At 40.7% G+C, this 14,039-nt stretch overlaps 1 protein-coding gene and 1 long non-coding RNA gene across 2 annotated transcripts in view; one reads left to right on the top strand and one right to left on the bottom strand.

Moving 5' to 3' along the window:
- Positions 1–14,039, top strand: part of niban2a (niban apoptosis regulator 2a) — a 29,073-nt gene that overhangs the window by 10,457 nt on the left and 4,577 nt on the right. The window contains exons 6-8 of the mRNA XM_005725590.2: positions 9,340–9,455; positions 12,848–12,952; positions 13,041–13,203. Of these exons, the coding sequence (XP_005725647.1) occupies positions 9,340–9,455; positions 12,848–12,952; positions 13,041–13,203 (384 nt within the window). The remainder of the gene's footprint in view (positions 1–9,339; positions 9,456–12,847; positions 12,953–13,040; positions 13,204–14,039) is intronic.
- LOC102199518 (uncharacterized) lies at positions 4,124–11,813 on the bottom strand. The gene is made up of 4 exons (XR_311515.1): positions 11,589–11,813; positions 8,280–8,370; positions 4,933–5,022; positions 4,124–4,789 (listed from the first exon to the last, which is right to left on the bottom strand). It is a non-coding gene; the product is annotated as an uncharacterized LOC102199518 (long non-coding RNA).

Consider the following 14,039-nt stretch of genomic DNA (forward strand, 5'->3'; position numbering starts at 1 on the left):
AAACAATTCTATGTTTGAGAGAAAAGTAGCTTTCTGGTTTGTTTTCTAGACTATTTTTGATGGTTGAAGTGCAGAGTATCACATAGTATTGCCATATCATTTTTTAGCACATTATCAAATTTCTACATTATGCTTTCTAAAGAATATTGCCAAATCATGCTTAAGCACAAGGTCAACCCCCAAAGTCCCATTCCAATTACTTTGTGCCTTAAGGAAATGGATAGGTACAACGTGTGTGTACAACTTGAGGGCTAACACAAAGCCACAAAAGACAGAAAAACACAACTACTGCCAGTTTAGAATAATTGGATGTCCTACGCCTCAACATGCATGTCAGAAGAATTTCGAGTACTCTGAGGAAACGCAGCTACAGGGAAGACTAGCTAACTAAAGCTAACCTATACCAACGTGCTGCTGCCCCAATTCATTTGTGAAATATTTGTAGTTAGCCTCAAGTTTCCAAACACTGTAACTCATATTTCACTATTTAGAATGAATTAATGAATAAGTTGAACTGAAACTCATTGTTAAATGAGAAATTTCCCCACTAAGACATTACAATACAGTTGCTGCCTTCACTGAGATCCTTTTCATAGCTTTTGTTTGAGCTTTATGGTGTTCTGGAGGATACAGCACTGTTGGCACTTTTAGCATTTCATTTCACAGTGAAAGGATTGTTTAATTAGGGTGGATGACTCCTCTTCATATTAGTTTCTTTCTTGCAAAAGTGTGACTCATGTGTCATTGTTATTAAGACAGAGATGAGACATCCTGGAGGATGTGCAAACAACAGTGTAATACATTTGTGTGTGTGTGTGTGTGTGTGTGTGTGTGTGTGTGTGTGTTGCAACACTTGGCTTTCCAGGACTATTTTGAGATTTACGTTTTGGAAGCACCGTGATATAACCGACCCGCCTTCTTCCAATAACTAATTTGCACATTGGCTGCAAAGTCGAGCTCTGATTGGCAGGAGGAACACGGGCACCAGTTTCTGTGGTATGGCTGCACATGCATGCAGTCTTACATTCAGCGTGCCTCACTTGAGATGAGATTGTATTTTTCATTTTTTTTCAAAAACAAACTTGAACGATTTGCTGCTGCACTGAAAGTGATCTAGCTTGTTTGGATCCTCTCGGTTGGCAGAGCATGCAGTTAAGTTGTCCCTACTTGTGTTTTAAGTAAGTGAGTGCATTGATCACATTAGGTGTCACTGTAATAATCAAGTCACTTGCATCAAATCACTCAGCAGAAAGATGCCAATCACCCGTGTGTATAGTTTGTACAGCTGTATCCAATGCAACTTAAGCAGTTCTGCGTCACGATTAATGCAACTAAACTTCGTTCACAGAATTTAAAATACTAAATAAATGGCGCCAAGATCCTCACCGGGCTGACAAAGTTGCTCAACCTGATTCAGTTTCTTTCAGGCTTGGCAGAAGAGCCAACCATTTTGCCAGCCAATCATGTTGCATGAATTCAAGCGTTGTGCTTAACCACACAGTACGATGCTCACAGCTGTTTGCATTTGTATTCATTTAAATACATCCAGCGTGTGATGTATTTAGTTTCTCTGTACCTTCTGTTCCAAAAAAAGGAATTAGAAGTCAGCAACTGACTTTTTTGATCAACTCTGTACCAACTCACCTGTTACTCCCAAACACTGCCTGTCTGGGCATGCTCAGTAAGTGTCAGAGTCTTTGCCGCACATTCCAAGGTTGGGCTTAGCGAATATGTTGGAAGCAGCACAGGGTCCCCGTGGCTGTTAAAGGTAACCTCGCTGCTCTTTGGGTGTGTGAACTTGTATTCATGTTTTTTCTGCTTTGTGCACACATACTGCTTCACTTCAGTGCTCTGAGGACAACCAGATGGCATAAAAGACTCTGCTTGGGAAGAAGGATATATGGTTTTCTGTCTTGACCTTTGCCCCTTTTAGTTCTTAGTATTCTCATTCAGTCATACAAATAGACAGTAGTTAAATGTCTCTCTTTGACATATTTGAAGGTAGAGTTTACATGTATGTACTCAAGTTTGAAGTTATGACCGGTTTAGGCAATTAAGCATAAAACAGACCATATTAGTCACGGTACAGAGGATAAAATGGTATCAGCATAGATGCTACATGCAAAGCTGTCCTTAACGGAACACAGACACCATTCAGCTGGCTTTGATAAGCGGAAACCACAAGTTAAAATGTTCACGCTGACACACCAAAGGCATATTTGAATGCACTAAAGTTCTTGTTGCTTTAGCCCTAACAATTCTTTTTTTGAATGAATGAATGTCTTTTATATATTCTTCTATAAAACAATTGGGTACTGTTTTGCATCACCTTAACAGGGTGATTTGCAAAGTGCCCTGCTAATCAGCTCCTTTAACAGGTGACATCATCACCAGCACATGTCATTGGTCAGCATTTTAAGCTCAGTATTATACTACTATGCTGCTGAGAGATGGACCTACAGCAGCTGGATGTTCTCACTGTGTCAGAGAGGCTAGTGATGTAACGTGTGCATGCATGAAACCAAAAGCTGGTCTGAACATGTTAAAGTGACTACACACCAGTCACTTTGACACATTTTACACACCAGTTCTGCTACCAAGATGGGATGTGGCAATTCACCCTTATAATTGAGCTATCACTATAAGAAATCAGCAGCTAGGCATGCTTTCAGGCACGTTGTCAGTTCATTCATTTGAAATCACAGAGTTCCAAAGTTAAACGGGACCCACACCATGTAATTATGTTCCTGATTTTCTGTCATACATCTGTACTTTTAACGATGGTGGAGGCTGATGCTAAACATGGAACTAAGGCACACTGTGGCATTGCCACCTAGCTGTTGTTTAAACCTTCAGTGTATGAGGGGCAGCCAATAAGATGAGGTTGAAATTTGGTGCCATCACTGACATCCGGTTAAACTGCATAAAACTAAAACCTCAGGACTTAAAGATTTATTTTAAAGACACACTTAAATGTGAGAGTTTGGGCTTTTCTGGAAAGGAAACCAAGCCAACATTTCAGTTAAGTGATAAAGGAATACAAAAAGAAATCTGTGATAAGGAAAAAAGGACAGGAAGTCAGGGTGTAGAAAAGTGAGGAAAGGGTCAATTCAATCTTTACTTCAAAAGAGTATGAGAATAAAAATACAGGGATGGAAATGAGCATGAAAGGTCCACTTTAAGGTGTCACATCATGCACTCAAATGTAGTGTGCAACCACAGTCTGGGTCCTCGAGTTTCAGGAAAGAACTGTCCCTGCCCCTACTCCACTGTAGTTATCCTCATAGAGAGTAAAATGTGGTAATGACTGAAAGTGGACCTGGTAGAAGACTACCCTGTGTAAATCCAGAATTTTATTTTTACTACACTAGTTAGAAGCAACTAAAAGCACTTTGATCTCATCACCATTGGTCTCAGTTTATAATTTTACATTATTTTTGCATCTCAATGATTTAAATGCAAATCAAGATATTTCCTGATAATTCAAATTATTATTTCATCCCCAAATTGGTTTAGTTTTGTTGCTGTTTGACCTGCAGAAAGCTGTCCATGCTGCAGGGAATCACAGTCATATAGTCAAAGCCTGCTTCAAGCTTCCCGCTAGAGAACCATCAATCGTGGCCAACTCTCCACACCCACAGCCTCCAAAACCAGTCAACCATCCTCTGCTCTGATCCACAGACCACAGACTAATTAACTGAACAAGAACAGACCTACAATGGGAAAATTCAGAGAACAATAAATCCAGGTTTATAACTAAAGTAGAAGTTAAAGTAGAAGAGCATGGCGCTTCTCTGCATGCAATGTAGTTCAAAATAGAGGCATAATGGATTACATGGCACTGTTACCGTACATCATGCTGTGCCAACATGCAAAATGAACAAACGCAAGGCCTCCTGCATTCACTGCTGCTGGCCTCAAGAGTTTAAAATGGCAGGTTAGGACCTATTCAGTCATGGTTGTGAAGTCTGCAGCTGATGGTATGTTTCAGCGAGTGTTTACTGTACTGTGGGTTTGGCTGGTTCCACGGGTCTGCACCATATGGGGAAATCCTACTCATGCATGTCAGTGGAAGCAGCAGCAGCAGCAGCACTTTGACTCAAAGAAAGAAAGGAAATGTTGGAAAACCTCTTTATTCTGAAGCCAGGTGGTCTGAAGATGAAGTCTCAGATCCTCTTTGACTTGTCGAATAAATAAAAAGAGAGACACATTTGTCAAGATGAAGGCCTGGGAACTCAACTCCTGGCTTCTGCTACAGTCCCGTCAACCAGAGCATGGTGAGAAAGGCAGGGAGGGGAAATGCCTTAAATAAAAAGAGCGTGGTAAGTGCTGCCACATGTGCTATTTATACACAGTACACATACACACAGAGCAAAGAAACTCTAATCTACTCCTTGATCTAGCTTGGTTCAGACACATGGTGAATGTGTAGCGGTTTACTGGCCTGGCAGATTGTCCAGAAATATTTCTTCTTTCTCTTGGCACCAGCAGGACATTTCTCTTTAAAAGGGCAACAAACTGGGAATGCAGCAAATTTACTTTTCAAGAAAATCACACTGGTGATGTGGTCCCAGTGCATGCCTTTAAATATTAAGAATAATACTTAAGGGGGCAAAAAACCTGCCATCTATTCTTTAACTTCATCTGGTACGCATTTGTTTAGCTGCTCATCCTGAATGGGGTGCATTCTCATTACTGTTAGCAAGCTAAGAGGAGTTGACCAGAACGTCAGGGGTGCATTAGCTCATCCAGTTCATGATCTATTGCAGTTCATGTGCAGTTTAATTCCCTGTAATGTGTGAAGAACAGAAAGAATGTTACAGGTTTTGTTGCCATCAGTTGGCTTTACAAACAAATTCAAATAGTTTGAAATTAGAATCACTGAGAAGTCAAGGCCCAGAACAAATGAATGTAATTTTACTAAAACCTTACCATTGCTCTTGAGGAGTGGTGGCTTTTGTGAATTGTGGAAGGACAGACTGATGACAGATGCCTCACATTCGCATGAGCTCATTGAATGATCTAAAAATAACGACATCATGACATATTTCAGATTTCTTGCTTTGAGGTAGGGCAGATAAGACTGTGTGTAGGATGTACTGAAATATCTAATGATCTGTGATACAGTAACATTAGGGACTGTATTGAGATGCAGCTTCTCCAATGTCCCAGTGAGGGAGCCATTTTATTATTGGTTTCTACCAATATTGTGACAACGCGTCTCATATAAGTGAACACTGGGGCAAGTTTTTAAACATAATTAACGAGGTACATTTTGCATTTACCACCTACAGAATTTAGGTAAAACTTTCACCAGCAGGGGCAGCATTTCACACATGGGTGGGTTGAGATGTTCTCAGCTGTGTGCTGCTATTTAACTGCCATTTCTTTGAGCTACCCCCATTTCCTCAAGGGGCTTGGTCTTTGGCCAGGGCATAGTTGTAGATAGCAATATGCTGGTTAAATAAAGGTTACCTTGACTCACTACACCATCTGGTGGTACAGATCAGTATTACACAAAAGTACAGCCCGGTTCAACCACAGCTAATATCTCTTCGACACAATACATAAACACTTTTGGCAAAGTTAAAGCAATCGTAGCTTTGTCAGTCATTCTTTTGGTAGTTTGTTACTCTGGATTTAAACAAAACACACATGTACCTTAAAAAAAAAAGAAGAAAAAAAAAGCCCAAGGCAGCGGGTATGATGTCACCCGGTTGATCACTGAGTAACCACAAGTTGTGTGTCTTATACTTTTGAAGAGTTGCTCTAAGCTGAACTAGGGGACAGTTAAATATCAGGTGCAGCATAATAAACACCTGTGCGCGCTTATCTAACCATCACCCAGAAGGGAATGCAGCTTTATCTTTCAACAGCATGCTGGCTGTAGAAGAAAAACTGAAATGTGAAAGAAAAAAAGGACCCTACTTCATCTCTGGATCATGAACGCCATTTGTTGTTAATTACCTTCATTTAACCGTGATGTGAAAATGTTTGACATTAAAAATTACTGCTACGAGCATGGCCTGGGATCAGATGAGCAGAATGACCCTAGTCTGTTTTTAACAATGGGAAAAACTGGAGCTCGTGGGGGAAAAACCCACACATGTACATGAAGTCCACACAGAAGGGCCCTACATTTCAACCCTGGGCCCTCTCAATGGCTATTCACTGAGCTTTAAAAGGCCAAGTGGCTAGTTATTATCGCTACATTAACATTTTATGGGTATGATTACAGTTGCTGTATAAAATCTAGCAGTCTCTTTTACTAATTTAGGGTGATCTATTTGAAAAATATCCATTTTGCTCTATCACATCATATTTTTTGCAATTGTAAACATGATCCAGATATTTTTTGCTTTATCTGTGAATGCTTTTTCACATCTAAACAACAACAAAACTTTACTGATTTTCTGAGAAAGGAATATTTGTATTATTTTGGTATGAAATTGTGACAAGACAAGCGACGGGCACATCATTGAGTTAGTCGGGCGAGTGTTGAAAACTTCCAAGCATCAACTATGGAAAAAGAGGAGCTTGGGTTTCAGAGGGAGTCACTGAATCACTATGATGACTGCTACTTCTGTTTAGTCAATATTTCTGGATACAGTTACAAAACTAAATCATCTATCAGTTGCTCTAACTTGAGACCTGTGCTGCATTCAGATGAAATAACACCTCCCATATTTACCAGCTTAGTCTGACTGACTTTGAAGATCAGTATTCTAGCAGCCCATCTCCCTCCCAAAGTTATTCGCTCAGCAGCTGGAAGCGACTGAGATGCTGGAGTCAAGGCCATCCAAATGGTCTTTTTATGGACACCGTGCAAGGATTTTATTCTGTTCTTATAAATGAATGACGACACCGTTATGTTGATGTTGAAGGTCTTTTGAGGTCAGTGGGTTGTGAGTGTAACGAAGGCGAGTGGAGGCTGTTCAATTATAGCTGAAACGCCAGCCTAACATGTGCCCTACTGCTCAATGGCAATTACTTTACATCCGAGGTTATTCTGTCCAGTTAAAATAAACCTTTTGTTTATCATTGAATCAACCACTTTCTTGAAAACAGCAGAAATTGTATTTTTCCACATGGCGACAGTTATCACCTGTCTGGTAAACCATAAAACAGCGTTTCATTGCATTTCACATCCTAATGACGGCTTACCACCTGTCAGCATCGCAGCCATCTTAACTTAGTGCCACCATTGTGCTTCTAGCTTCAGTGCCCAATGACTTCTCATTAAAACGTGCCAAAACAAACCAGGGACCCCGGCCCTCAGCTTTTCATCAGAATTTGTTCGCTGAATGCTTCCTGTCTGGCTCTGCCCCTCCCCCTCCTCACTCCTTCTTGGTAACTTCCTGTCTTTGTCAACCTCGTCTGAGTCAGCCACGGAAGAAACACTCACATGGGGATGGTGGGCCTTGTGCACTGTAGACTTCACAGACAGCAGTTCACTACTCAGGAATGCTCGGGCTAACAAACCATTCATCCATTTGTAGAACAGGACACTTCGCTACTTCGGTTACCTCATTACTGACACTTCAAGACAAGTCAGCGTCACGGAAACAGTAGGAATAAACACTGAGAAAGATGTTTTGACAGGCTCGAGTACACAGACAGGTCTTGACAATGTTACACAGTAATACAGTTAAGACGTCACCTGATTTTTAATATATTAATGGTTGTAATGGCTGAGTTGGCACAACCTGCAATCATAAACATTATTGGTATAAATTCTACTGGCACAAAGGTCAGCATGTAAACATGAGGAAATTCTTGTATTTTTTTCCTACCAGCTGATCTTTCTCTTAAGCTGAACACTGGTGTCAGCAAACAACATGGCCTTTAATGTACACCACCAAGTTTGTGCAGACTTAACAATGAATGTGATGAAACCTGATAGACTTTAAAATCCAATATATATTTTTTATAACGTTTTTTAGTTTCTTTGTTTCAAAAGGTGAAAAAACTTAAATATCAACACAGATATTTAGATATTTTATACAGTTAGTATGTGCATAGTTTTTAAAAAGTCATGGAGCATTTAGGGTTGATCATTTTATTAGAAAATTCTATATAACTGCAGTATATCTATTTCAAATAATGTGATAAATACTAGCTGATTTTGTCATAAATAATAGTACCAGACTTTGATCATGTTTAAATATTTAAAACTAAAACATAAAAAAGAACAAATTATACTTTTTTAAATGTATTTTTTTCCAATCTTGGCTCAATCAAGTAAAAGTGTTTACATGTTCCGAGTGAGGAAGCACAACCTTGCAGGAATGGGGTCAGCTTAACCCACCACACCTTGGCCCTTGGCTCCACTGATGATGCAGAAGCAGCAGACAGCAGGCTTTGGATATTCTGGAAATAAAAGTTGTGCTTGGGCTAAAGGCCACATTGATTTTCTGCACCATGTTGTAGTACAAAGTGGTGTTGCTTGAAAGCAGAGCCAAGCTGTAGCACAACTTTAGCCGAGATCTTGTCAACATAGGTGTTTTTGAGAAAGTAACAGCAGTTGGTTCTTCACATTCTGTTTTAATGAAACATTCTGTGACATTTTGAATGTATTTTTAAAGACAGAAATGTACAATATGTAATTTTAATGAAAGCCTAGTTGGAAAAACAAACAAACTGTAAATCACTTCCTTAATTACAAAGGACTGCTTCTTTCTTGTTGGCAACAGAGAAAACACAACTGAAACATTGGTCACTTTTATTGAAAGGGAGAACTGCTCTGAATAACAAGCTGCTAATTACAGGGATGTTTTATTCCACACACCTGTTTATACTATTGTGTGGGATTCATGACTTTCCGCACTCAGTCCTTTTATGCTCCTTGACAATAAGTGAGAGAAGCCGCGCTTGACTTCAGCTCCGGGTGTATTTTCATCACACCAGCTACAAGATAAGAACAAACTTCCTAAAAAATGCACGCATGTGGCCGAGTGCTTTCTGAGCCGTTTCTATTGTCCTGTCAACTGCGAGGGGTAGTAACTATAGCAACCATATGAATCTGTCCTTCAACAAACCAGCTACTTCCTGTTTTGAGAGATGACACACTCCAGGAACCGTGACTGAATATACCGCTGACCAAAATTAGGCTCCCAGACTGTCCCACAGAGTGACTCAGATGTGATGGAAACAGTTTTTGTTGGTGTTGCAGAAACTGTTGCGATAAAGCAGCACCACACCCTTTATTCTGCACTACAAAGACATCATCCAGCACCCAATTACTAAGACACTTTTCAGTCTGCTGAGTATTCTCATGAATAGAGAAAGGATGATGTCTTGTTTCTCAACTTTTGCCCATTTCTTCCCTGCCCCCGACAGGTCTGCCGGAGAACTGCACTGTTAAGACGCCGGCATTCACCGACGCTGTGAGACTCCACAGACAAGCCCGAGGACAATACGGGACCTGGGATATGATGTGTGGAACACCACCACAGGTTAATCACAAATAAATCGCAATACCATACACATTTCCACAGCACCTACAATGAGTTATAGATATTTTATATACTTTGTGACAGTAAATAGCGTGAGCAGATAGACTAAAGGCCTTGTTCTGCTCTGGAGAGTCACTTTGAACTGCGGTACCACTCTGACCAGAACCTTCAACACACAGAACTGGTTAATGTGCTGGGAAACAGAACAAGGACTATTGGCAGTCCAAGAAGCCTATAAGACTGTTTATGGAGAGGATGTGGAAGACTGGCACAAAAGTAACTAGCAGTAGGGAAAATATGTAGGCCTGAGGCTAACTGCTTAATCACTAGTAAGTGGATCGTGGGGATCCTTCTCTTAAATAGATTAAAAATGCTGAATGAGTCACAAAATGCAGTCGGGCAGCAGTCAATATACCTGGCTGACTTATCCAAGTCAGACATTATCCCACAGTTTTATTTGGCCCCCAAAAATCCGGTGTTTCGATGAGGGGGGTTTATTTTTTAAATCATTTCTGTTAAAATGGCTTTTGTCAAGTCAGGCAACACAGAAACTAACTGCTGAAAATGCTGACCTGTAATCATAAACTTTTTGTGCACTACATAATGCCACAACCTGGGTATCTAAACCCTTTACCAGTGGCTGACGTTGCTTGTGGATGTCAAATTAACATAAATACATGTGAAAAAAAACTCCAGAATGAATGATAAGCACCTCATTTCAGGAAGTTTAACTCTGCTCGCAGATTCTGTCAGGGAACAGTTTTCCGGGGCCACACCTTAATTTCTTTCTGTGCCGCTGCTCTGACACCAACTCAAAATATCAAGACTGCTGCAGGTTATGGTTAAAAGACATTTTCAGGAGCAATTCATCTTTCTCTGCGAGTAGCTCAGAGTGCAGGTCAGGGCTATAGGTGAAGCTGTTGAGAGGCCACGATGACAAATGAAACACACACCCTCTCCTCACATCAGAGAGCAAGAATGCACCTACACAAATCCTTCAAAGAGGCCAAAAACACCTCAACCCACATACCAGCAATTACAAGGACCTAGTCTCAGTCTTTGCCAGAGCCGAGTACAGCCCTGTGTTTATGGCAGCCACCTTTTAGCTATAAACACTTTCAGTCTGAATGTCAGTTTAATATTTAGTTTTCCTGAACATTACAGTGTTTACTCCATGCCACATGGACACTGAATAGAAATGTGACATAGATGTAGGTTGGGCTTTTCTACTGTTAAGGGGCCAAATGTTCCTTTTATTTCAGTCTAACAGAGACGCTGGCATTAAGGCTCATGCACGTAATGCTACAAATACTTTGGATAAACATCTAGAGGGAATTAAGAGAGAAATACAGCCAGTTTATGCAACCACTTTTATCCTTTGCTACAAAAACCAACTAAAATAATTCTGAAAAAAACCTTTTGCAGAGTCAGTGCCTCCAGGTAAAATTTCCTCGTTGTTCCATTATGTAAAGTTCAATGTTTTCAGGCCCAATTTCCAAGTAGAGATGGAGCACCATGGGTAATACAAAGGAATCCTTTGTATGGGTTCAAATGTTTTCTTAATTGAAACAGATGGCAGGGTTATGTCTCCAGGGTATTTATTGAGATGTAGTCAATCATTTTTCTGATTCCCATTATATAGCTTGGCTTTTTACATTTATTATAAGGGAAAATATGAAGCAAACACTCACCAGTACCTCTGTGGTTAAGATTAACCTTCCACTAATAAAAGCCATGCACCGTGATGCTAAATGGGCTGTTTGAATTTTCTAAAGCAACTTAAAAACATTAACTTCTACTTAAGACCAGTGTTGTCACTGAGCCAGTAGGAAATGTCCGGGGGGGGGGTGACAAAATCTGCCCCAACACCCATTATATTCAAACAATCCAAGTAGCTGTGTGAAAACAACAAGCAGTGAATGCAGCACACAGGTAGCTGGAAGCAGCATTAACAGAGAACCATCAACAAGCCATAAAGCATGAAACAGGCTCACTGGGGAAATATAAGTTGACCATAACTGAGCCATTGTCATAGTTATTAGTGGTGTGTGCTGTTAGCTTTATGGTTTACTTGCAGGCCTACAAACGCAAACAGAGGCAATGAATACAGTTTGCAAGCAAACATTTACTGACCTTGTTGAACTCATGGAGGCACAGAGAGCCTAAAAATCCCCTCCAGGTCTCGTTCAAACTTCACTGGTGATACAGCCAGAACATCAAACTCGTTCTCCCACAGAACAGGCCTCCAGCAGTATACTCATATTGCTGGTGGACTAACTCCTCAATGAAATGCTACGTTAGCAACAGCAGATTAGCATGAAGGATCAAATCAGAGGGGCAGGGCTTTAGTGGTTTAAATTCAAGGCCTTTCACAAAAGGGCCAGAGTTCCCATGGTAACTAATTGCAGGTATATGTCTAGGCTAGCTATGAGGGTTTTTATTTGTACTGTATTTCAAATATTTCTCTGGCAGTGTGCTAGTGCTAGTTTTTGGCAGTATCCCTTTAAAAATATCCAATTTTAACTTACTACAGTAAATATAGAGACAAACATGGAATAACACCCCAAATAGCATCAAATGTTTGGTCTAAATGTAGCTTTAGACCAAAATTTTGACTCTGACTGCCTCATCTCACTCTGGTTTATGAAATTCGGGCTACATCTGATCTGGTGTCGCATTTTATATGTGACTGCATTTGTATCCCACATTTTAACCAAAGACGCAGACAGAACAGCAGTTGAAATAACAGTTAACAGTTTGAACCGTTATTGCGACAGAAAAAGCAAAGACCTTTACTTTCCATTAATGCTTGCTGTAGGATAACTTCTTTCATTTTAATCTTGATATCAGTGAGCCTGTTTGAGGTTGAATAGGGTCGGCTTTTATGGCCATTTAAAGTCAAGTTATACAGTGAAGGATAACATATCAGCAATCAGTAGAGCAAATATACTACAGAAAGAAAACGCTGCTGGATTTCAGGCTACAACATATCTGTTATTTGTAAAGCCCGCTGCGTGGAAAATCTATGCTGCTTTTGTCTGGCTGTTCATTACCCAGCAACATAGCCATCACCAAATATTTAGTTTAGCTTAGTTAAAGCATCATGGAGGATCTGAGCTTCGTGAGTGTTTGTCAGTTGTGAGGGCAGTGCCAGTAAAAGCAGCCTTCCTGCCTCCCAGTGTCCCACTGTGTTCATGTAGCCATACAGGAAAGAGGAGCTTATTTTTAGGCTCTATTTTTTTGTTTTTCTTTAGCTGGTTGGCATATAGTAACTATATCATCCTGCTGGCTGTGGACAGGCAGATGATTTCATAATTCATAGTATGAAATTTTTGCAAGTCAATCTAATTATAAATCTAAAAGCGTTTATTCCACGTGTTGTGTGTGCGCAGATTTTGGCTAATCTGGTGATGGAGACCCTTCACCCTGACATAAGAAACATGATCGTCCCTCGCCTGAAGGGGAAGATGCAGCAGAGGCAGAAGAACTGGATGCTGGTGAGTTTCTGTCAATCTGTACAGTAAACTTGTAAAAAAACACACAAGTCAACCAGTGCAATCCATTTATGCTCTTGAACTCCTCCAGATATCGGATGCCGTGTACAAGCAGGTGTTGACTCAGACCACCGGGCAGTACGAAGCTCTGGTTGAAGCCTGCGAGGCCCAGAGAGGCCCACTAGACGCCAGGCTGCGAACCGATATGGACCAGATCATCACGTCTAAAGAACATGTCAGCAGCAAGATCCGAGGTATCAGCAGGAAGATATTCCAGTTTCAGCTGCCACAGACATAAAAAGTACCCCAGCTAGATTTCCGTACACTGCCTCAGTTTACATCCTCACTCGTGTGTATGCAGGATGCTGTTGAAAATGGTTCACTCGGTACTCGCTGTGACTTGACACGTAACCCCCTCGATCACAGATGTGTGCTCTATTGTTCGCCCACTATTTGACTCAGTGACATGTAGCTGTGGATTCTCTGAATCAGCGGTTTTGGCAGAGAGGAGTGATTAGTCTGATCACCGCATGCTCAAAATTCTGAAAACCCCTTTTGGACATTTAGTAACAGGTCCTGTAACTCTGTAACTAAACCTCCCTCCTTAGCAGGCATTTTCCACTTCTTCTGGCGTTTGCACGTTGTTGTCACAGCTTGTTTTGCCCACTGTAACTTACATATTGCTTGGCGTGCTGAGCTCTAAAGCAGCAGAGTACCCGGTCTTTGGCGCAGGCTGGTTGTTTCCTTCGTGTGTACCATTTCCCACTGAGCTCCCACTGAGTGGAGGAACTGCATTCCTTCACCAGCACTGCAAAGGCCATTTCTGACTTTGTAAATCAACTGAGCAAAATAACAAAGGGTTATGTAAGGGATGTGAGGCTTATGCATGGCTTCATCAGGTGTAACTGTAGCTATGATCTATTTTTATATTTATATTTTTTAGCATCTGCAGTTGCATTGCGTTACATTGGGTAGAAAACCATAAAAACAAAAGGTGTGGCCCTTCCGTGGAAGCAGCATTAGTGTGTTTACTTAAATGTCACCACATGCATACCAACCATTTCAACGACCAAATAATATCTCTGATATT

Source organism: Pundamilia nyererei, unplaced genomic scaffold (genome assembly GCF_000239375.1).
Source record: "Pundamilia nyererei isolate P.nyererei 1_Seehausen unplaced genomic scaffold, PunNye1.0 scaffold00016, whole genome shotgun sequence".
In the NCBI taxonomy this organism is placed as follows: domain Eukaryota; kingdom Metazoa; phylum Chordata; class Actinopteri; order Cichliformes; family Cichlidae; genus Pundamilia; species Pundamilia nyererei.